This window comes from Mauremys reevesii, linkage group 9 (genome assembly GCF_016161935.1).
Source record: "Mauremys reevesii isolate NIE-2019 linkage group 9, ASM1616193v1, whole genome shotgun sequence".
In the NCBI taxonomy this organism is placed as follows: domain Eukaryota; kingdom Metazoa; phylum Chordata; order Testudines; family Geoemydidae; genus Mauremys; species Mauremys reevesii.
This window is the reverse complement of record NC_052631.1, coordinates 76,001,345-76,024,496: the sequence shown is the minus strand read 5'-3', so window position 1 is coordinate 76,024,496 and position 23,152 is coordinate 76,001,345. Positions and strand designations below refer to the sequence as shown.

The 23,152-nt window shown below is 42.9% G+C and overlaps 1 protein-coding gene and 1 long non-coding RNA gene across 17 annotated transcripts in view; one reads left to right on the top strand and one right to left on the bottom strand.

The window, feature by feature from the left end:
- Nucleotides 1–7,238: 7,238 nt before the first annotated feature.
- On the top strand, nt 7,239–21,919 carry LOC120371910. 2 transcript variants are annotated; one of them, XR_005584649.1, is made up of 6 exons: nt 7,239–7,593; nt 13,116–13,176; nt 16,734–16,825; nt 18,558–18,874; nt 20,482–20,621; nt 21,732–21,919. It is a non-coding gene; the product is annotated as an uncharacterized LOC120371910 (long non-coding RNA). The 2 variants fall into 2 exon arrangements; XR_005584650.1 differs by lacking the exon at nt 21,732–21,919 and adding an exon at nt 21,044–21,151.
- HDX (highly divergent homeobox) overlaps nt 20,446–23,152 on the bottom strand; it is an 82,302-nt gene continuing 79,595 nt past the window's right edge. For all 15 annotated transcript variants that reach the window (XM_039488354.1, XM_039488353.1, XM_039488357.1 and 12 more), the window contains one exon: nt 20,446–21,170. In XM_039488354.1, the coding sequence (XP_039344288.1) occupies nt 21,045–21,170 (126 nt within the window). In that variant the 3' untranslated portion in view covers nt 20,446–21,044. The remainder of the gene's footprint in view (nt 21,171–23,152) is intronic.

Below are 23,152 nucleotides of genomic sequence, written 5' to 3'. Positions count from 1 at the left end.
TCCCCCCAATGCATGCTGGGGGGAAAACTGTGTCGAGGGTGGTCTTGGGTAACTGTCAGCATTCAACCGTCACTCCCGCCGGCGGGAAATCAGTTCGCGCACTTTTCCTGTTGGTGACAGTGCAGACACCCCAGCACTCCACTGCGATCATGGAGCCCGCTGCGATCATCGCTGCACTTATGGCCGTTGTCAACTCCTCGCACCTTATTGTACACCTCTTCAACAGTCAGATGCTGAGAAATCGGGCGAGGAGGCTCCGGCAGCGCGGTGAGGACATGAAGTCTCAGTGTGGCACAGACCTCTCAGAAAGCAGGGTACGCCACGCAGTGGAGATCATGGTGGCAATGGGTTAAGTTCATGGTGTGGAACGGCGATTCTGGGCCCGGGAAACAAGCACGGACTGGTGGGACCGCATAGTGCTGCAGGTCTGGGATGAATCACACTGGCTGCGAAACTTCAGGATGCGTAAGGGCACTTTCCTTGAACTGTGTGACTTGCTGTCCCCTGCCCTGAAGCGCAAGGACACCCAGATGCGAGCAGCCCTGAGTGTGCAGAAGCGAGTGGCCATAGCCCTCTGTAAACTTGCCACGCCAGACAGCTACCGGTCAGTAGCAAACCACTTTGGCGTGGGCAAATCTACCGTGGGGCTTGCTGTGATGCAAGTAGCCCATGCAATCGTTGAGCTCCTGCTCTCTAAGGTAGTGACCCTGGGAAACGTCCAGGTCATCATAGATGGCTTCGCCGCGATGGGATTCCCAAACTGCGGTGGGGCTATAGATGGGACTCACATCCCTATCCTGGGACCAGCCCACCAGGCCAGCCAGTATATTAACCAAAAGGGCTACTTTTCAATGGTGCTGCAAGCACTGGTGGACCATAGGGGACGCTTTACCAACATCAATGTCGGGTGGCCGGCCAAGGTTCATGACGCACGTGTGTTCAGGAACTCTTGTCTGTTTAGACGCCTGCAGGAAGGTAGTTTCTTCCCAGACCACAAAATAACTGTTGGGGATGTACAGATACCTATAGTGATCCTCGGGGACCCAGCCTACCCGCTAATGCCCTGGCTCATGAAGCCCTATACAGGCGCCTTGAACAGTGACAAGGAACTCTTCAACTACCGGCTGAGCAAGTACTGAATGGTGGTGGAGTGTGCTTTTGGACGTCTCAAGGGGAGATGGCAAAGCTTACTGACTCGCTCGGATCTCAGCGAAACCAATATCCCCATTGTTATTGCTGCTTGCTGTGTGCTCCACAATCTCTGTGAGAGCAAGGGGGAGACCTTTATGGCGGGATGGGAGGTTGAGGCAAATCGCCTGGCTGCTGATTACGCTCAGCCAGACACCCGTGCAATCAGAAGAGCCCGGGGGAAGCGCTGTGCATCTGGGAGGCTTTGAAAGATAGATTCCTCAGGTTGCAGGGTAACCTGTGACTGTTCAGTTTATGAGAAGCTGAACCTGCCCGTTTCAGTTACTGTTGACTTTCTTTTGCGGTGACATACCCCGTTTACCACGTTTCCCCCCTTCCAAAACATGTTTAAAAATAAAGTTAATGGAATATTGTTAATTAATGTTTTCTTTACTAATGAATTCACGTTAAAGGGTTGAAACAGGGACGCAGAGAGTGGTGGGTAGGGTGTGCAGTGATGTACAGACCGCTTCTACACTCGAGGAATGACAGGCTCCTGCTCCTAGAGCGGTCTGCAGTGTCGGACTGGTTGTTTCAACGGAGCCTGCCATCCCTCCTTTTCGGGACTCTGTGTGCGGGGGCTATGTGGCCTTGTGGCGGGGGAGGACTGGGGGGAGGACGGTTACAGGTGGGTGTGCAGGAAGGGGTGAGGGGTGCAGGCTATGGGCTGGGGGTGGGGGCGTAGGACGGGGTGAGGGGTGTGGGGGAGGGGGGAGGAGGTGTAGGGGGCGGTGGGCTCTGGCGGGGGCTGAGGGTTTGGGGCATTGGAGAGGCTCAGGGCTATGGTGGAAGGGCAGGGTAAGGGCAGCCTGCCTTGCCATTTGTGGATGGCAGGCGTTAGGACCCTGGGGCAGCAGACAGCATTTCTGTGGGGAGCCGCTCTACTGTCAGGCAGGGATGCAGCGCGGCGGGGTGTGGGGAGACCCGTGGGGGCCAGGGCCCAATCCAGGCAGGGCCGGGGGAGAGACCCAGCTCCAAATATAGCTGGAGCAGGGCACCTGCCGCCTATGCACAAAACATGAAAAACACCTCCCAGACTGACCAGGGTGCCTAGTGACTGCACTGTGTGTGTGACCTGCTGTAGATCCTGCCCCTGTGTCTGTACCCTGGGAATGGTGACTGTCCTATGCAATTACCAAACCCCTCCCCCCCCCTTCACACAAAGTCTTCTGTAAAGAAACATGACGGAAACAGTAATGAACAGCAAACTATTTTTAATAATCAACTACACAGTTAGGGGATGAAACTGGGATTTGGCCTTGGGTGACCCAGAAAGGGAAGGACTTCTCAAAATTTAGCGAATGAGAGCTTTTTGGTACTTGAGCACTCTGCTGGGGTGGAATGACAGTGTTCACGGCCCTTGGCGCACCTCCTTCTTGTTATTTTGGGTGAGGGGGGTATTGGACTTTTTGGCTGGGGAGGGCGGTTGCAGATACAGTGCAGGGGGGCTCTGTCCTCCTGCCTGCGGTCCTGCAGAACATCCACAAGGCACCTGAGCGTGTCCGTTTGCTCCCTCATTAGCCCAAGCAGCCTTTGAGTCGCCTGCTGGTCCTCCAGACGCCATCTGTCCTCCCGTTCGCTGTGTGAGCACTGCTGCTGAGAGAGGTTCTCCCTCCACTGGCTCTGCTGGGCCGCCTCGGCTCGGGAGCAGCCCATAAGTTCAGCGAACATCTCGTCCCGTGTCTTTTTCTTGTTCCGCCTAATCTGCGCCAGCCTCTGTGAGGGGCATGCTGGAGCAGGTCGGGATTCAGTTGCAGCTGTGTGATGGGAAAAAGGGAGTGAATTCCTTACAAAGATACATTTTTGCAAAGAAGAAACATAGTCTAGTCAGGCTCTGTGAACAAGACCATGCACAGCACCTATCTCATGTGCACTCTCTCAGGGAAAGTTTGAATTTTCGGAATTCGCTTTCATTGCCTGGGGGATTGCACTGCAAATCAGACAAGCGGGGCAGGACAGCAGAATCCATGGAGCAGCCAGGCATGGTAAGCCAAAGACTTTTGGCTGCTTAAAAGTGAATGTATACGACTGTCCTCTTGCTGCAGGCAATCCTGAAAGCATAAACTCTGCCCCTGTTCCACCCCCTTGTGTCTGTTCCCTGGGAAAGATCCCTGTATGCTGCCACTCTGCAGCCTCCACCACGTGGCTGTAAAGTGACGCTTTTTGTTATGCAAAGGAACAGTGAAGCACTCCCAATACTAATAGTAAACAAATTACTGTAATTAAATGCAGGACTCTCCGAGCGAGATCACCCTGAGGAGGGTCACAGAAAGAGATAGAGAGTGCATGCTGCATGAAAGCGAGCACAAACCACGGGCCTATGCTGCCATGCTCGTTGAGGCAATGGTCCCGGAGTACCAGATGAAAGCCTGGCGCGGAAAAGTGTGCTACTTCGGAGCACCCAATAAGGCAGCTCTCCCCAGGAACCTCATGCAGAGGCTTTTCGATTACCTCCAGGAGAGCTTCTTGGATATTTCCCAAGAGGATTTCTGTTCTATCCCCATATATATTGGCCTTCTTTTCAACTAGTAACTATTCCTGCTCCATTAAAAATAAATGTTAACATGTTTAAAGCACTTACAGACTGATCCTTCCCCTGATTCAGGGTCCGGGGTAATGGCTGGGGAGGGTTGGTAGGGGATCTCAGTGAGGGTGATGAAGAGATCCTGGCTGTCTGGAAAATCAGCGTTGTAAGCGCTGTCGACTGCCCCCCACCATCTCCTTCCTCATCTTCCCCGTCTGCGAACATCGCCGAGGAACTGGCCGTCGACACTATCCCATCGTCGGAGTCCATGCACACTGGTGGGGCAGTGGTGGCAGACCCACCGAGAATGGCATGCAGTGCCTCGTAGAACCGGCATGTCTGAGGCTGGGCTCCGGAGCGTCCGTTTGCCGCTCTGATTTTTTGGTAGCCTTGTCTCAGCTCCTTGACTTTCACGCGGCACTGCATTGCATCCCGGCTGTATCCTCTGAGTGCCATGGCTTTGGAGACCTTCTTGTAGGTCTTTGCATTCTGTTTGTTGGAGCGCAGCTCCGAAAGCACAGACTCATCGCCCCACACAGCAATGAGATCCAAGACTTCCTGGTCAGTCCATGCTGGGGCATGCATCGTTGCCAGTGCTGCTGAGCTCGCCACGACATCCACACAGGAAATGAGATTCAAACTGGCCAGACAGGAAAAGGAATTCAAATTTCCCCGGGGCTTTTCCTGTGTGGCTGGTCAGAGCATCCAAGCTCTGACTGCTGTCCAGAGCGTCAACAGAGTGGTGCACTGTGGGATAGCTCCCGGAGCTACTAAGGTCGATTGCATCCACACCTAGCCTAATTCGACATAGCCATGTCAAATTTAGCGCTACTCCCCTCGTCGGGGAGGAGTACAGAAGTCGAACTAAAGAGCCCTCTATGTCGAATTAAATAGCTTCGTGGTGTGGACGGGTGCACGGTTAATTCGAATTAACGCTGCTAAATTCAAATTAAAGTCCTAGTGTAGACCAGGCCTAAGTCTGGCGTGCTGCACCACGTAGGTACAGGACACCATGTGACCCAGCAACCTGAGGCACTGCCTTGTCGTGGTGGTGGGAAACTTGCAGATGCTGGTAATTATGCCTGCTATAGCCAGGTGCCGTGCTTCCGGAAGGAAAGCCCTCGCCTGGTTTGCGTCCAGGACTGCACCTATGAACTCTATTGTTTGAGTAGGTGCGAGGACGGATTTGCTGATGTTTACCATGATACCCAAGCGAGTGAACGTGTCCATGATTAGATGTACCTGAGACTGGACATGATGGCGAGACTGGCCCTGTATAAGCCAGTCGTCGAGGTACAGGAAGATGTGCACGTGTTGTCGGCGAAGAAAGGCTGCCATGACTGCCATGTACTTGGTAAAGACGCAAGGGGCTGTGCACAAGCCGAACAGGAGGGCTGTGAACTGATAGTGCATCTTGCTCACCACGAAGCGGAGGAAACATCTGTGAGGTGGAGTAATTGAAATGTGAAAGTATGTGTCTTTCATATCGGTGGTGGCATACCTGTCTCTCAGATCCAGTGAGGGAATGATAGTGGCTAAGGAGACCATACGGAACTTCAGGTTGACAATATACTTGTTGAGCTCCCTGAGGTCCAGAATAGGTCTTAGGCCTCCCTTTGCCTTGTGGACAAGGAAATAGCGGGAATAGAAACCCTTGCCCCTGAGCTCCTGAGGAACTTCCTCCACAGCCCCTAGAGGAAGGAGGGATTGAACCTCCAGGATGATGAGTTGCTCATGAGAAGGGTCCCTGAAGAGGGACAGGGAAGGAGGGTGGGATGGTATGGAAATGGATAGAATATCCCGTCTGCACCGTGCGGAGGACCCAATGGTCCAATGTGATATGGGACCAGGCATGGTAGAAACAGGATAGACGGTTCAGAAAGGGATAACTGGGGTAAGAGTTGGTATTCTGTCCTCTGGCGCACCTTCAAAATGGGCACTTAGGGCCCGGGGGTGGCTTGGACTGTCCTTGGCCTTGCCCAGAGGGGGGGGTGAGACAGTCTATATCAAGAGTATCTACTTCTTTGACAAGAAAAGTCCTGCCTCAGTCTAGGAGGGAAGGGGCGTTGCTGGGTGGTCTGGGGTTTAAATGGCTTCCTTTGGTTAGCCAGGGTATGCATACCTAAGGATTTAATAGTATTCCTCATGTCCTTTAAGGTATGCAGGCAGGAATCAGTTTGTTCCGCAAACAAGCCCTGGCCATCAAAGGGGAGGTCCTGGATAGCGTGCTGAACCTCGGGCAGGAGAGCTGAAAACTGAAGCCAGGCGGTCCGCCACATGGCGATACCTGATGCCAGAGTGCGTGGAGCCGCGTCCGCAGCACTGAGGGAACCTTGGAGGGAGGTCCAAGCAACCAATTTACCCTCCTCAGCAATGGCCCACAGTTCTGTACAAGCCTCTGCTGGGAGAAATTTGAGGACTGCAGACCAAGAGTTAAAATTGTACCTACTGAGGATCGCTAGCTGGTTAGCGATCCACAGCGAGAGACCCCCAGTAGAATAAATTTTTCTCCCAAAAAGGTCCAGCCACTTAGCATCCTTTAACTTGGGAGCAGGCCCTTGTTGGCCCTGCCTTTCCTTGGAGTTTACCATGTCCATCACAAGCGAGCATGGGGCGGGGTGGGTAAAAAGGTATTCATAACCCCTGGTGGGGACAAAGTACTTTGTTTCTACTCCCTTAGCTGTGGGAGGGATGGAGGCTGGGGTTTGCCAGAAACACTTGGTATTGTTCTGAATGGTTTTATTCATGGGGAGGGCCACCCTGGAAGGCCCCTCCGGGCCTAGAATGTCCACCATAGGGTCCTCCACCTCCACAACCTCCTCAATTTGGGGGTTCATATTGAGGGCCATGTGCCTCAATAGTTCTTGAAGGACCCTAAAGTCCATCGGGGGTGGACCAGACACGGACGTGCCAGCCACAGCCTCATCAGAGGAGGACGAAGACGACTCCACTGGAAGGGCTGGTGCAGAGATAGTTTCCTGGTCGGGCATGAGTGGTTCCTTTTGGGCGCCTGGGGTAGCCCCTACCAAGGCGCTGGCTCCACAGGTTGGTCCGGGTCCGGATGGGGGCAGCTGAGGTTCGCCGGGAGGGGGCCGGGCGCCCTATCCTGACAGTGACCGGGCAACTGGGGGGGGGCGCCCTCAGCCTGGTGATATGCCTAGGGGGTCCAAAATTGCCCTGGGGGTTGCCAGTTGGGTGCTGAGGGATCTTGGCCGAGGTTCCCAGGTCCGAATGGGGAATGTCCAAGAACCCTGAAGCTCTCTCCGACCTGCCGGAAGGGGACCAAGAGTGCGATGGCTAAGGAGGAGCGGTGCGCGAGTGAAGCAAAGGGGGCACCGAGTCCCTTGGTAGGTGCGAGTCATGTGGGGATCAGTGCCGGGAGGCTGATCGAGACCACGACCGGTGCCACGATGAAGAGTGGTGCGCCGCTGATGAGTGGTGCCGCGATGGCGAGTGGTGCCGCGACAAAGAGTGGTGGTGGGCCGCGGGCCGGTGTCATGGCGACAGTCGACGCGGGGATCAGAGTTCCACACTGCATCGGTCCAAATGGTGCCGTGAGGTCACCAATCGTCACCTGGATCTCAAGTGGGACCATGATCCAGCAGTCGATAGCGACCTCAAGGGGGAACCGCTCCGAGGATCGGGACTGTGAGACCAGTGCCGCGAGTCTAACCGGTGCCGTGAGTCAGACTGGTACCTATGGCAGTGCCGGGAGTCTGAGCGGCGTGGAGATGCTGGTCTGAGGGCTGCCATTCCGAACATCGCCGGTTTACCCTTGGACAGTACCAGGACTCGGGTTGGGGCTGGTGCTGGGGCTGGAGGCTCCGGAGCCATCATTTTGATGAGCCCTCTGGCAGCCTCGGAGGTATCCAGTGTGGAAGGTAATGTGATCTCTTCCACTTGCACTGTCCCTTGTGCAGGGCTGGCATGAGCAGATCCGGGCCTGGCAGCCTTGTCCTGCTTAGAGGCCTGGTTAGAATCTTGCTCAGTCGGGACCAGAACAACTGCTTTGGCCCTAACAGGGGGTCCTTCCAAGGCTTGCTTCTTCCCAGCAACTGGGGAATGGGAGCAGTGCCAAGGCGGGTGTTTTTGGGGCCTGGGAGATCGCCGGTCCTGAGATGAGTGCGGGATCTTCTGTGGAGCAGAAGATGGTACCGCAGGAGGGGCACTCCGCACCGAAGCACTCGGGTCCGCGTCTTGAGAGGACTGCAAAGCAGACTCCATGAGGAGTTGCTTGAGTCGAATCTCCCTCTCTTTTTTGCGTCCGGGGCTTGAATGCCTTACAGATTCTACACTTGTCTGTCTGATGGCGCTTCCCCAGATACCTGAGACAGGAATCGTGGGGGTCACCCATAGGCATGGGCTTGTTGCAAGACTTGAAGCCCTGGGATGGCATGTCCCAGAGCCCCGCAGGGCAGTCGTTGACGGGACTGCCCTCAACTACTAAACTACGCTTAATAATATGGGAAACACTTAACACTAACTAATAACAATTAATCGACAAGATAAGAAAAGCGAGGGATAAGTGGAGCACTTGATGAGACAAGAGACCACTGTTCCAACAACCGTCACGGGTGGTAAGAAGGAACTGGAGGAGGGTCGCGCCAGCAGAGTCTTATATAGAACACCATATTGGCGCCACTCCAGGGGGCTCCCTAGCTGGCCCAATGGGTAGCTGCTAGGGGAAAAGTTTCCGACATCCATGCACGCAGCGCACCCACACACCTATCTGGAATTGATATGAGCAATCACTCGAAGAAGAACTGCAGGTGCCTCAACCTGGACCTTCACGGTAAGGATGGTTGGTACTCAGGGTACTGAAGCCCAGGACCTGGTCTAACCGTGGGAGATTCCACAGTGAGTAAAATGACAGCTTGAGGCCTGATACTTGAGGGGGTGCACTCAGAGATCAGAGATGGGGTCAGAGAGCAGCAGCTAGTCCTGTAACCATGGCACATACCTTTATAGTTTAAAGAGGGAAGACCTGGTCATGTGTGTTGCTATACTGCCACCTGGCAACATCTGTGCATAAGAGACAGAGGAATAAAAATGGCTAATCAAAGGCATTGTATTATTGAGTGCAGTCCCATGTACCCTGGGCAAAATTCTCCTCTGGTAAACTGGTGCTATGCCATTAACTTCAATGGATTACAACTTGGGAATCTGTATCAGAATCTTTACCAACTTTTTGTATTTATAGTTGAAGCTCAGATTCCATGGATTGAGGATGCCTTACATAAAAGTTGTCTTTTTCCACAGTTAATAATCTTGCTTGCTAATACCCACAGTCTTGAAATTACTTTTAAAAATCATACAGCTTTTAGTTAGAATATTTTTTTTACTGCAAAGTGCTTGGGGAAGGGGCCTGGTCTATTCTATACGCTCTGCAGTATTGAGTACATTTGCCACTGGTTTAAAAAAGAAATAAAAATTAGTATTAATCATTTTTGCCTGAATTCCATGATACAGCTAATCAACAACCTGCAGTTCTATTTGTGGCTAAAGGTAACTAGCAGCAGTTAGCTCATACATGTTTGGAATGTGCTATGTAAGTGCTAAGTAGTGTTAGCAGCAGTACTGTTCTGAATAATTTAAGAACATTATGGTTTGACACTTTAAAGAGCTGGCATTTAAGTTTCCCTTGAGGATCTCTTGATATAACCGAAAGTTATGACTGAGGTGTGCAAATGTGTTTGATTTCTCTCAGCACGATGGCAAGAATGTATAAAGTGAAGATTTTAAAAAAAATGCCCAAGGGTCTTAGGAGCACAAGAGCTGTTGAAATTCTGTACATACATTTGAAAATCTCCCCCTAAATGGTTTAGGGTTGCAGTTATTTTCCTCTGGGGTCTTTAGAACTGGTCTTCTTTGAAAAAGAGCTCTATTTGTAGACACTTATGAGCACAAGAGCAGTCAATGTTGTCTTCTGATTGAGGCCAATTAGTAATGGCAAAGTTTTGTTAGCCATTACCTCATTTAAAAGACATCACAAGAGTCTAATCTAGGCCTCCTTGTTTTCCTGATCTACATTCTGCCCCAATATTGGTGCAGATTTCCATGTTTAGGTCAAGGATAAGCAAATGGTATTTTTTAGTTAAATGTACTTACTCCATCTCAATATTGGTTCTGTTTGCTAGAGATAAAAGCTGGATGCTGAATAATTAAATCCAATCAAATATCAGGAAGGAAGAGGATATTCCAACTTGATTGCCCCATGAACAGTTTCTTACCTGTGCTTTATTGGCAGAGTGTCATCTCAAGTGTTGTTATCCTTAATAATTCAGAACAGAATCTGGCTACTCAATTTTATATTCCTATTTCAGCCTTTAAATTATTGCCCAGTTACACGTTCTTCTAGATGATGCAACGAGCCTTGTCCGTTTGCTTTATTTCTTTATATTCTGACTGCAATTTCTTTGTGTCTTGATGATGCTGAATTAGATAGCTGGTGATGAATTATACAGTTTGAGTAGGACTTAAGGAGCACATAGACCAGGGCTGGCTCTCTTCCCTGAACTGAATTTAATCCCTGTGTGCTTATACATAGTGAAAGCCAGCAACCTAGAACTCCTGTCTTAACAGAACTATATTAGGTTCCCTTTCTCTATTTATAAGAGATTCTCTCTCAGCAAGTGGTTCCTACCATCAAAATGCTTGGTGGGCAGGCACTGATGATACAAATGACACTTGAACATTTTTATATTTATTTAAAAACATAATAAAAGATTAACATTCAAATGCATTTAGGGAAGGTCTGAAGGGATTTTTTTTAAAAATCAAAACTTTTTTTTAAAAAAGTATTCGAAGTGGCTGAGAAATCCTTCCAAAATAGAAGGAAGACTGAACACAGGAGACCTAATTTAGACTACTAGGATACAAGACAATGGGGGAAAGTGGAGTTACACTAGGAATGAACTGGGCCAATTGCCTTTCATATTTTTATACGCTGAACTTCCTACTGGGAGTACTTAACAGGCACACTCATATCCCTTACACAGTACTGAAGTAGTCTGTCTGTTATATATCTATACACATTAGCTTAACAGATGGATGTCTAAGCAACACACATCCACCCACATTTTAGTATATCTCTAGAACACTATTTATGAAAATTAAAATCCTTACTTCTCCTGGATATTTTTCATGCCAAATTAACTGCTATATTGGTAAAAATTAACAAAACTTTACATGAAAAATATGCATCAATGCACTGACAATGCAGCTTCCCCTCCTCCCCCAACATGCTGTAGGTCTCTTACAGCTTTGAGGACCATGTACCTGGCCTATATCTCAGCTTCTTAAAACACACCCCCCTCAGAAGATATATTTTACAAAAATATTTACTGCCAAACTATGTCTAAAAGAAAGGAATATTCATTTCATTTACTCCAGTCTCTCAGTATCTGAAACTTGGTTGTGTCTCTCAACATGCATCATTTGTATAAAGAAGTCCATTCAGCCACATAAATTCCACTGCACCCAGCTGTTTGGATAATGATTCTTCTCTGTCTATATTGCACTTTACGATTTATTCACTATTTAGAAAAAAAATGATTTTAAGTAATCAACAGTATGGTTTATTTTTGAAATCTGGGAGTGCAGTAGATTGTTTAGTATTAAACGGCACATGTTCATATTCATATTCATGAATTTAACATTTATTATTAAAGTTGGTTGGCAACATGGTTGTAAGCTAGCAATAATCAGGCTCTTGCAGTGAAGCATGCTACTTTCAGGAGAACATCCAGGTTGTCTTCAGTGCAGAAAGCAGACCATATATATTTTCAATTAGACTGTATGGTAAATTCAACTAACACATACATGAATTCAAGTATCTGTACTCAGCTTCAGCTCTCCGGGCAATCTTCAGCTGAGCTATTGAACCATTTTAACAGACTTTTCTACAAAAACAATAGGAAGAGAACTTTCATTCCGATGAAAGTCTTCATTGTCTGAATCATCCCATTTCCAAGACCTCTTCATTAAGGCATTTAATCATTTAAATGTATTTTGTGCATGTCTGATTGACATTTATATGGATTAGAAATGGAGGACCTAGTTTGAATTAATTGTAAATAAAATTTAAACATTTTAAACAATAAAGCTTAGATTGAATAAAAAGGAACTTTTTTTACGACACCCTTAAAATGGACAGCCATATTTAGGCCCTGATCCTGCTATTTGGTTTCCCACACAACTCTGATTGCAAGAGAGAAGGGCCCTTGCTAGTAAACCAACCCCACCTTATAAGGAAGCCATGTGTAGCGTACAAAGAGAAAAGTAACGGAGAAGGTTTAAGTTTGGTGCTTTGATATTACTTACACACAGCATTATTTTGACCTGCGTACATATACTGAAAAATTAGAGTGTGAGAGATTAATTCAGGTCTATTCCATCAAAAGGAGACTCAGTTCATTTTCCAACTTTAAATTTTTTTAATGCAGAATATCCTGAACTTTTGAATATGATCTTTGTTTCAGCTCATGACTCCAGCAAAGTCTCACCTGCTCTACTAGACCTAAACTGTCTGAGTCTCTTGGGCATGTCATATATCATTTATTTCTTATTCTTTTTTCTCCATAATACCCTGCTCTGAGAGCAGTAGCTGTTATTTCAGTAGTTGCCCTGCTGATGCTGGGAAGATAAGCAGCTCTCTTTGAAGTTGATAAATAAGAACACTATTTCCCTTGAGGATGCAAAATTGCAATCCCCATAGGTTAAAGCAGGGATCAGTAACCTTTGGCACACAGCCCGTCAGCGAAATCCGCTGGCCGGCCGGGACAGTATGTTTACCTTCAGCGTCTGCAAGTTCGGCCAATCGCAGCTCCCACTGGCCGCGGTTCGGCGTTCCAGGCCAACGGACTGCAGGAAGTGGCGTGGCCCGAGGGATGTGCTGGCTGCTGCTTCCCGCAGCCCCCATTACAATACATTATCTACTGAGACTGTGAGCTGTTAAAAATTAGTATTTCTTTAACATGATGCTTCAAAATGTCAAGATGCTATTCAACTAAGGCCCCTGTAAACCCCTTGATGCCAACTGCTTATTGTGCTGAAGAGGAACTTCTTTTTATACTATAATTTGCAAAATAAATCAGGTCTTTCTAATCCAGGTGGTTACTGCCATATTGGTGATGAACAAACTGAACAGTCAGACAAGCAACCCTACAACATGCCACTCCCTCTTCCCAACACAGTGCTTCAATAAGGCCCTGATCCTGCATGCTCTGTGCATACAAAATTTCCATTGGCTTAAAAGGGGAGGAATTGGGGACACAAGAATGCGATATATGGTTTTAAACATCTGGTCGTACTGATTTTTACAGGCTACTAATGATTAAAAATATAGAAACTGAGAACTTTATATAGGAAAATGAATTAGTTAACCTTTATTTCATTTCTCCAGATTCCCAAACCTGATCGACTTAGAAAAATATCCTTGAGTCTAGTAGACAAATTTACCAAAGGTAAATAGCCCTTTACTCTGACCAATTGGGTCAATATAGATACATTTTTTTAAATAACCATTGACTCAATTTCTTAAAGGTTTTGCCAAACTATATATGATAAACTAATGAAAAAAGTTATTACTTCTTGAACTAACAAAGCGTGCATATGAGGATAGATTCAAAAAGCTTTAAAGGACAAAAAAGATTAGGGAAAAAACCCTTGATGCAGATATACAGGATAAATAAATTAAAACAATTTTAAGCAAAAAAGATTAATTTAACTATCAAATAACCACATAAAATTGGCCACAGTTTACTTAAATGTGAACCAAAGATGAGCCAAAGCAAGTTCTGTAAACTATCTGTAGTTAAGTTAGAATATTCTATGGCACAAATTTTCACAAAAAAGTTAAGGCAGAGACCAACATTTTATATAAAAATAGCTGGTAAGGTTTCTAAAGAAGGAAATAACAAAACTCATCATGAAAAATGGTTAACATAAGATTATAAATACCCTTATATATACAGACAAGATCAATAAAAGTGGATGGAATATTTCACTTGACATCCATCTTCCAAATAAACCAAGATCATATATCCTGGATGTTAACAGAGGTACTCAAGTTCAAGATCGGTAAATCTTTTTGCTACACATACTGATACATACAATAAAAATGCAATATAAATATTGATTTTTCACAGAGAAATTCAGAATTATACTAAATTTACAAAACTTGCCAAATTGGCTCAAAAGGACATCATATTAAGTTAAAGAGAATGATTTACTGTAACACTTTGTAGGCAAATTAAAATAGCATACCAGCTTATATAGTAACACTTAACCTTTCAGTAAAGTCACCTTTTTCAAACTTTAGTGAAACGAAAGTGGACTCTGTCTTGGCTGAAGATTGTTTAAACTCTTCATGAGTTCAGCACAGCTTGTGTGCTGAGATTACTTAGGAGTAGTATTACACTGGGCTTTTCAAGGTAGTTTTAAGCCTAAACCTAGCAGCGTTATACTGAATTATGAAAGAAACTATAATCAATATTTATATGGATGCGTTCAATTTAATCCAAAAGTATGTCTTGAATATAAGTAACAACAAAAATGATGTGGCAGTTACCTGTTACAACTGATATCTACTTTACAAGTATTGCATTTGGAATTTCCTCAAGTGAAAATGCCTTTGATGGTGCTAATGTGAGTGAATCACATTTAACTTAGTGTTTATCTATATGTGTATACATACATATATGTACACACACAAATGATGTATGTAATAAACTTAGTAAATTGTATTTAATTTCTATTAGAGAGCACAGCATCATAAGCCATTTTCAATGGAGTTTCCATAATTTTACACTTTTCATTTTATAATATTTAAGCACTTCCACCTTCAAAAAGTCAAGTTTGACACTTAAAGAGATCCTTTGCATTCAGTTTCTATCCATGCTTCATTGAATGAAAAGCAAAATATTTTTAAAAAAAGTGTTTGTAAATTTTGTTGTTTCAACTGACATGTTTGTTTGCACCTGACTTTCTCCCCACACCTAACGCATTTTAAACTTTTTTTTTAAAACAGTCTGCAAACTATTCCAGGGATTGGTGGGAAATTACAAGGGCACTTCTCTTTTTGAAGTGAAACTTTCATAGGCAGTTTGGTCTGCACTTGGGGCCAAATCCTGATCCACTTAAAATTAATGAGAGCTTTGCCCCTGATTATTCTAAGACTAGGATTTGACTCTTTATTGCATGCAAATCAAAAATACTCCTTCTGTGCAGACAAGTGCAGCTGCAAACAAAAAACTAAAGATAGACTAATTTAATCACATATAGTGACATACCCAGTAGATTTTAAATCTTGCTCTTTTCAGTATGTAGCTGGGATTCATCACTTGGCTGCTCTCCATCACAGACATTAATTTGTTTTATGTTAGGAAATGTCACATTAGTCCTTTGGCATTGATAGGGCTAAGTGCAATATCTATTGCCTGCAATAGCTGCGCCAAACACAGCTATCTACTTACTATCTTATTAACAGTATTTGAACCCAGAAGATGGTAACATTTCCATTGACCCTAACATATACATGCCATATTTTCTTCCCCATATCATAGACTCGGACTCTAAGGTCAGGGACCATCACAATCATCTAGTCTGACCTCCCGCACGTTGCAGGCCACAGAACCTCACCCCGCCACTCCTGTAATAGACCCATAACCTCTGGCTGAGTTACTGAAGCCCTCAAATAATGATTTAAAGACTTCTAAGTTACAGAGAATCCACCATTTATACTAGTTTAAACCTGAAAGTGACCCATGCCCCATGCTGCAGAGGAAGGCAGAAAAAAACAAAAACAAAAAAACTCAGGGTCTCTGCCAATCTGACCCTGGGGAAAATTCCTTCCAGACCCCACATATGGCTATCTGTTAGACCCTGAGCACATGGGGAAGACCCACCAGCCAGACACCTGGGAAAGAATTCTCTGTAGTAACTCAGAGCCCTCCCTATGTAGTGTCCCATCACCAGCCATTGGAGATATTTGCTGCTAGCAGTCATGTCATCATTCATTGCTTTCCTTTGTCAAAAGTTTGTGCAACTTGGAAGAGAAAAAAAAATACAAAACTAAAAAGCATAAACCTTAAATGCAACACAAACACTTAACTAAAAATAAGTATAAAGCTGAAGAAAAATATGTCTATTGGAAGTTATTGCCCATTAAAAAGTTAAACAAAAAAGTTCACATTTTTTTATGTGGTCTTAAGGTGGTATTATGTTTCAGAGGTAGTATGTGTAAAATGTAACACAGGATTCTAAAGGACTTATTCACTTAATTCAGTGATACAGTGAAAATGCTTCATATTACCACAGAAATTACCAGAAAGCATTCTCCTTAAAGGAACATTCTTTTAACATTTCTTGATTTGCTTTGTTGTTAAATCACTTTTTTTTTTTTTTTTTTTGGTATCTCGCATCCTCTAAGCAGAATGCTAGCCATTTTTGCTCACAGGGAAACAGGCTCTTTGATTTGAGTAAAACTGTGGATTCTGCTTTGGTGAAATGTGGTACAGTGCAATCTGCCAAAGACTGTTCCAGTCTTCTGGTACAATTTAGTTTTTTGCCCATAGTTTTTTTGAGGCTGCAAAATTTGGTCAGCCAGTGTGGTAAAATATTAATTGGCTGGACAAATCAGATGCCTAAAGGTGGCATTGATACCTTCTGATGAGTAGCTAGTCGGAGATTTTGTTCCAGCCATTTTCTGACTTTGATCAGAAATTTGATAACTGATTAACTCATGCACTCTTGGATTTTTAGACAAAAAAAAGCAGAACCTCATATTAAAGTTGAAAGATTGCTTCCAAGATGCCAGACCTTCTATAAGTAAGCCAGCCTATTGTATAACTGGTTGTTGCTGACAGATCTGGGCAGTGAAACTGGAGGTAGTAAAGTACAGTACTGTAAACTAAGCTTATGGTTGTAATGTTATCAGTAAACTAAATTTTGATTTTTTTAAGATGCTCTGCTTAATTTTCCATTCATGTGTATTAATTATTTTCTTTCCTCATGCCATCAGAATCCTGAAAGCAAGAATCTGCTGTTGCTAAGTGCCGATGGGAAAGGCAGTGCCACCCAACTAGTTTTTAGGGGTTAATCCTTACTAATATGGTAAGAATAGTACAGTTCTGTTATTAGATAGGTGACCACTTTGCAGCAGTAAGTTCCACAATAAGGTTTTCACCACACATATTCCTGCCATATAATTCTGATTATATAACTGCATTGTTATTTGACACCCATACTATCTCTTCATTTGGTGGGTAGAGGTGATGAACTGCTTCCTAATTTAAAATGGCATGTTACATTTTTGGTTTATCTCCTTATTTTGCTCCCCATTTTGTTTCCAAGGAGCTCTTGTTTTTCTTATCATTTTTAGTACTGACTTCGTACACACAAAAGGTACTTTAATATTAAAGTCCAATGCTACACACAAAAGTGATTACTTAAGTAAAGGAACACCTTCTTAATAGATCAGTTCTCCATGTGTACTTAAAGCCATATCTGCTTAATTTACTGACTAGATATATTCATTACTACTCACTCCTGTTAGCACTGCAGGCACTACAGGAAACATTTTGAGGAAAATAAGACAAGCAGTACCTCAAGGGTACAACTTTCCCTATGTATAGCAAGTTGATGAGCATGAGACATACTTTCATTTCTCCCTACAGGGAGATAACACCTTATTGCTGGTTTAAAATGCATGTCTGTTATCAATTGCCTTTTTTTCACATTAGGCTTTCTCCAAGTAGGATAGAGTCTTCTATAAGCCACGTTGCAAAACATGTCAGGAATAAACAATGTCACTGAAGTCATCCTTCACTGACAAAGCAGGAAGTTGGTGGAAAGTTCTTTAACTCATGGCACTCTTGCTGTATCTGTTGTTTAACTTTATGATCCAAAGAAGTGAAATGACTGCTTTTTAATGCTTCCTCTGTGGTACCATAGTACCAGCTACGATTATTTCTCCCTTTTTTATGAAAAATAAATCCTCCTTGCAATCTATAGTGCAGTGGAAGATGAATTAGCATCTAATGTGCTTTAGCTACCTATGAACAGAGGAAATAATTGTAAACTAAAATCCTAAAAACGTCCAAGATCAACAGAGCCATCATTGCTTTTCGTCAGCTGAAGAATACCTAGAATTCATTCAGGAGACAAACATCAACATGTTCTCTTCTGGGCATTAGACACATCAGCTAGTTATCAAGACAAATTTAACTGGAAGTATGGATGGACAATATGAGGTCATAGGACCAAATTCTGCCCTCTCTTCTATGGTCACAATTCCCTATTATTTAAGTCAATAGAAGATGCACCCATTGAGGTCAGGACTGAATTTGGCCAAGACCATAGCCCTGTGTTTGCTCGCAGAACTGCAGAAGTACCTTCCAACCTTACCATCCACAAACATTTAATATGAAGAGTATGTGCACCTTCCTAGACAAGCACTGCTCCCCAACCAGATGCCAAGAGAAAGGGGGCAGCAAATGAAGAATTGGACAGAGACATAGGGGGACTTGTTGATGTCATGTTTACTGATCTGACCCTATGAACTTAATTATTATATCTAGCGGTCTTTCTGGAGAACAGAACATCAAATCATGAAGCCATGAGATGTGGTGACAGAGAATGGCTGGAATGCAATATTCAGAAATGGCCATTCATGATTTTCAAAGATAATTATTCTTCCAAGTTTTTACCATACTGTGCAGTAGAAGAGCAAGTCTGCTGTTCTGCAGCCTCTGTCCTGTAAAAATCTGTATTTCCTTAATGTTTTTAACTAGCACGGGTAATAACTCACCATTAAGAGTTTTTTGTTTTGTTTTTCATGTTGCAGGTATGGATGAAGGTTATTTTGAGGAGAAGCATGGCGGTACTCAAACAACTGTACAGTACAGCTCTACAAAGCATCTTACATAGGAACATACTTCATATTCAGTATTTCTTCTTGATCATCCTACGTTGCTGCTGATTGTTTCTGGATGTGACAGCATGACTATTTTATTATAAATGCTCTGTTATCCTATATTGAAGAAAGTGTCAAAGCATATTTTGCTCAAAGGGAAACACTCAGTACAGACTCTAGCCAAGGAGTGTGGAGCCTAGGATTTTAAGTGTATATCATGAACCAGGATTCTAGTTTACTGAGTAAAGGTTTGTTTTTGGCACAGTTCATCCAATCTGAACTTCCTGATTTAGTTTGATGTCATGTCAGGAAAAAAGCAAGTCAGAACAATACAAAGTTACTCATGGCAGTGATAAAATTCTACTTGACTACTAGTGTAAAAGATGAAATTGCAAAAAGATTCATAGACCACAAAATTAAGAATTAGCTTTAAGAAGAAGCTGCCATCCCATGTCAAGGAGAAGTAATGGAATTAAGGTCCAAGTTGTGGAGCATGAGGGCTAGACACCACATTTTAAATTTCTTCAATAAAGCTTACGGAAAACATGAGGTTTTATTGTCAGTTGCAGGATCTTCCTATCTAGAGATAGTACAGTTAATATCCCAGAGCAGAAAACCTATAATAAATCACGCCTATTATATAAGAGTGTATAGTAATGTAAATTAAATGTATAATATATTTAAATACAGTACAGTGATCGTTTCTCACAGTACGGGGTTGAAATGACTGTCAGATTTAGGGCTGGAATGAAGTTAATACATTAACATCATATTTATGATAGAATACATTTGTCCCTCAGAAAAAATGCTGACAGCAGTTTCTTTAACACCTGGGAACAGGAATTCAGTTTAAGAGAGAAGATGGACAGAGGGTGCAAACTCTGCATGGATTTTCCTCTTTTTGGACACTTAAGACTGTTTTTATTTAGAAAGGCCAGATTGTTCAAACCTTACTCCCATTATACAGTAAACAGTCTCATTAATTTCAGTGGTACTACTCACAGAATAAAGTACCATTCAGCATAAGGGTGAAAGAATCTAGCTCTCAAGCTGATGTGACCTAAGGTTTTAGTGAGGCCGGTTTGTAAATATTCAGACTAGAAATTACCAAGTTCTAGCTATATGCCACAATACTATGTACCATACTGAACTTATTTGAATCTGTCAGGGTGAACGTATTTATTCAAACAAGATGTGAGATTTAGTATGAATGAGCGCTGAGAAAGGATAAATTAGCAGAGAGTGGCTAAAGCTATCAGGCATGCAGTTTAGAAACTTCAGCTAAATTTATTCTTTGTCAGCACCTGGAGTCTGCTGGCAGAATGACACAATGTGTTAAATTGGGCTAATTAGTCATTGAATCACACTGAGGAAATTTGTGGGGCCCAGATTCCAACATTAAAACAGCTTCGGAGGGAGACGGGATGAAAAAACTGTCCTTGGCTGACAGCACTGTTGCAATGAAATGGAGTCTGGTTTGTAGAAAATCTATGTAGCTGATTCCTGAATCTTCATGAACCAGAGCCTTTACTGTTCAGGTTTTACAAAATGAAGTGAAATAAAAACATCACTATGATGGTAAAACTCTAAATATTGGTGTAACATTATCTCATCCCATCACTATAGTAATAATACCAGAAACAGTTGCCTTCTCCAGCAATCAAGAGTTTCCAGTAAAAGCCTAATGGTTTACAGCATTTAGGTCTGCTTCTGTACATTAGTAATTTATTGAAGCCAATTAAATTTATTCACTTCGTCTTCCAAGTGTTTTTCCGACATTTTTATCAGATAATGGGAGACTCAATAATTTGCACTTATATACCAATAAGCACCTTAGTTTAATTTTCTAATTCAGATTTTTTCAGGGGTCCAAGAACAGCTCTGCCCATTTGCCCATAACAAGCTCATGTTTCCATCTGGATTCCCAATTTTCAGTCCACCTACCTGAGTAAGAAGGAGCAAGGGAAAAGGCGATGGTCACAATAAACATGACTGGTGAGTCTTACATGACAAGCAATGTTGAAATGTTACCTAGCTGTGTAACTAGCTAGGTTTATTTTCCACTCTTGGATCCCTGCTCAGAATAGATTTTACTACAAAGCAAGAATTATTTTGGAAAATTATAAATGACCCTAATCAAGGTTGTAATGCTAAAAACTAAAACTTTTTCCCATGTAGCTTTCTCACTTGCCAAAACCAAAGTTCCATATTCCTTGTCACCGCAAGTTGCAGTCATATCACATCACATTCACCCTTCAGCAAGGTCTGCCTAGTTTACCCAGGTTTTTGTTGACTGAATGATATCAGGTAACAAAATGCAGTTATCTTGAAATGCACACCTGTTAGGCTGGCTAAGCATTGTGTGTGTGTGTGTATATATATATATATATATATATATATATTATTTTTCTCCAAAGATCACAAACTGTCCGAGGCATTTTTCTCTGATAAAGACGACAAGCTGAATGAGGTATCATCAGGCTCTGGAGATGTGTGATTGAAATCCATCTCTTCTAATTCAGGAGGTAAATCTGACAGCAGTGCCTATGTTTAAAAAAAACAAAACCTTTTTTTAAAATTAGTATTTGGACACGTTTTTCAAATTTCATGTTAACTCATTAAGTAATCTGTATAGTAAAGGATCACTTTTTATGATTTTTTCACTGATAATGGTGAAATTCCCAATACTAAAGGAGAAACAGTCCAAAAATGATGTAACCACTGTACTATTGCCGGATAACAAGTTTACTGCTTGCAAACACAGAGGAAAACAGTGGTATCTCAGCTATAAAATGCAAACATAATAAGTGATGGCAAATTACCATATTTCAAACTAGAAACTACCGTATCCTGAGATGCATACATAGGAGGATATCCAAAGGTGAACCTCCCACCATCAGTAGTTGAAGAGGGAAATTAATAATTTAATCTTTTCTTCTTGGTACACAAGAAAAATGCCTTAATATACTGGCAAGTGACTCCTTTCTACTCCTGCAATGTCTGTTCATCACAGTGATATCTTTTCTATTGTAGTTCTTCCATTAACAGCTATACTTTTCTAGTTTGTATGATATATATTTATTTTAGATTTTCTTTGTACCTTAGAGTGAATACATTCAAGGACAAACTAAAGAAGTTTAGCCACTACATTTTTTCCTGAATGAAGATATTTTTAGGATGATTATATTTTACAATATATATGCAGACTTGCTAATTGTTTCAGTTACAAGAAATACTACAAACCATACCCTTTGCCCACAAAGAAAAAGAAACTACATATATTGAAGGATTCCCAGAATGTTTTCACGGAATTAGATCTGTTCTATGGTTTATATGCTGTAACAAATGAATAGCTTGGCTCTGCACTATTGATTTATAGGTGTGTCAGAAGCAGAAACTATAATTTAAGAAATACTGACAGTTGGCTCATGTAAGATAAATGTCTGAACTTACTGTTTAAATTTGGATTACTTATTTTTATTGTCAATATTTATATTAAAATAGCACCAGTTGGGATTGGGGTCCCATTGTGCTGGGGTCTATACAAACACAGAAGAGACAATCCCTGTCTTGGGGGCTTACAGTCTAAAGATTTCCAGCGAGGTATTTTCTTGGGGCCTTGATAGCTCCAGATGTAGGTAATAAGTTATAGGTCATGAAGCCTTCGTAGATTACTGGCTCAAATCCATCCTTGAATGGTAATGATTACCTGTCATCACCAATTGATAACTGCTTGCTGTTTTTACATGTAATAAATTGGTGGCCTCATTCTAGTCCCTAGTGAATGGGTATCCTCTTAATAATTGATACTTGCATCCTTGTTGGAAGTCTCTGTAGAAAAGCCAACATTAAATCAGCATGTAGAGATGGTTCCTCCTGAACAAGGCAGACATACATTTGCAGAGCAATATAGAGGAAGCTTGCCCTGCTGCTGCCAGTGCTATTCCTGTTTTGTGAGTAAACTCATATCAGTTATCAGAATTGCCAATCTGGCACATTTCACAAATGGGAAATCAAGTGGGAAATGAAAATAAAAAGATAATTCTTTAGGATTTAAATTTTACTTTAATAATCATTTTTTGCAAAGCATATTCTGTTTATAAGATCACTTTTAAGATCACTTACTCCTAATCAATTTCTAGGTTACTGTGGATACAGATTTAAATTAACTCATGTAAGTAATATTTGAATTTTAAAATTACATGGTTTTCATATCACTTTATATCTGATGTGATTTAGATGCTTAAGTCCAATTGAATTTCAAGTGTCAGCCTCTTTTGAGAATGGGACTTAAACTCCTAAATCACTTCAGATTTTATGAAAATTCTACTAGAAATATAAAGTGATATGAAAACCATGTAATCTTAAAACTCAAATATTACTTAGATTAGTTAATTTAAATCTGCATCCACAATAACCTAGAAGTTGAAGTCCCAATCTCAAAAGAGGCTGACACTTGAAATTCAATTGGACTTCAGCGCCTAAATCACTTCAGATCTTATGAAAATTTTACTCCATATCTTTAA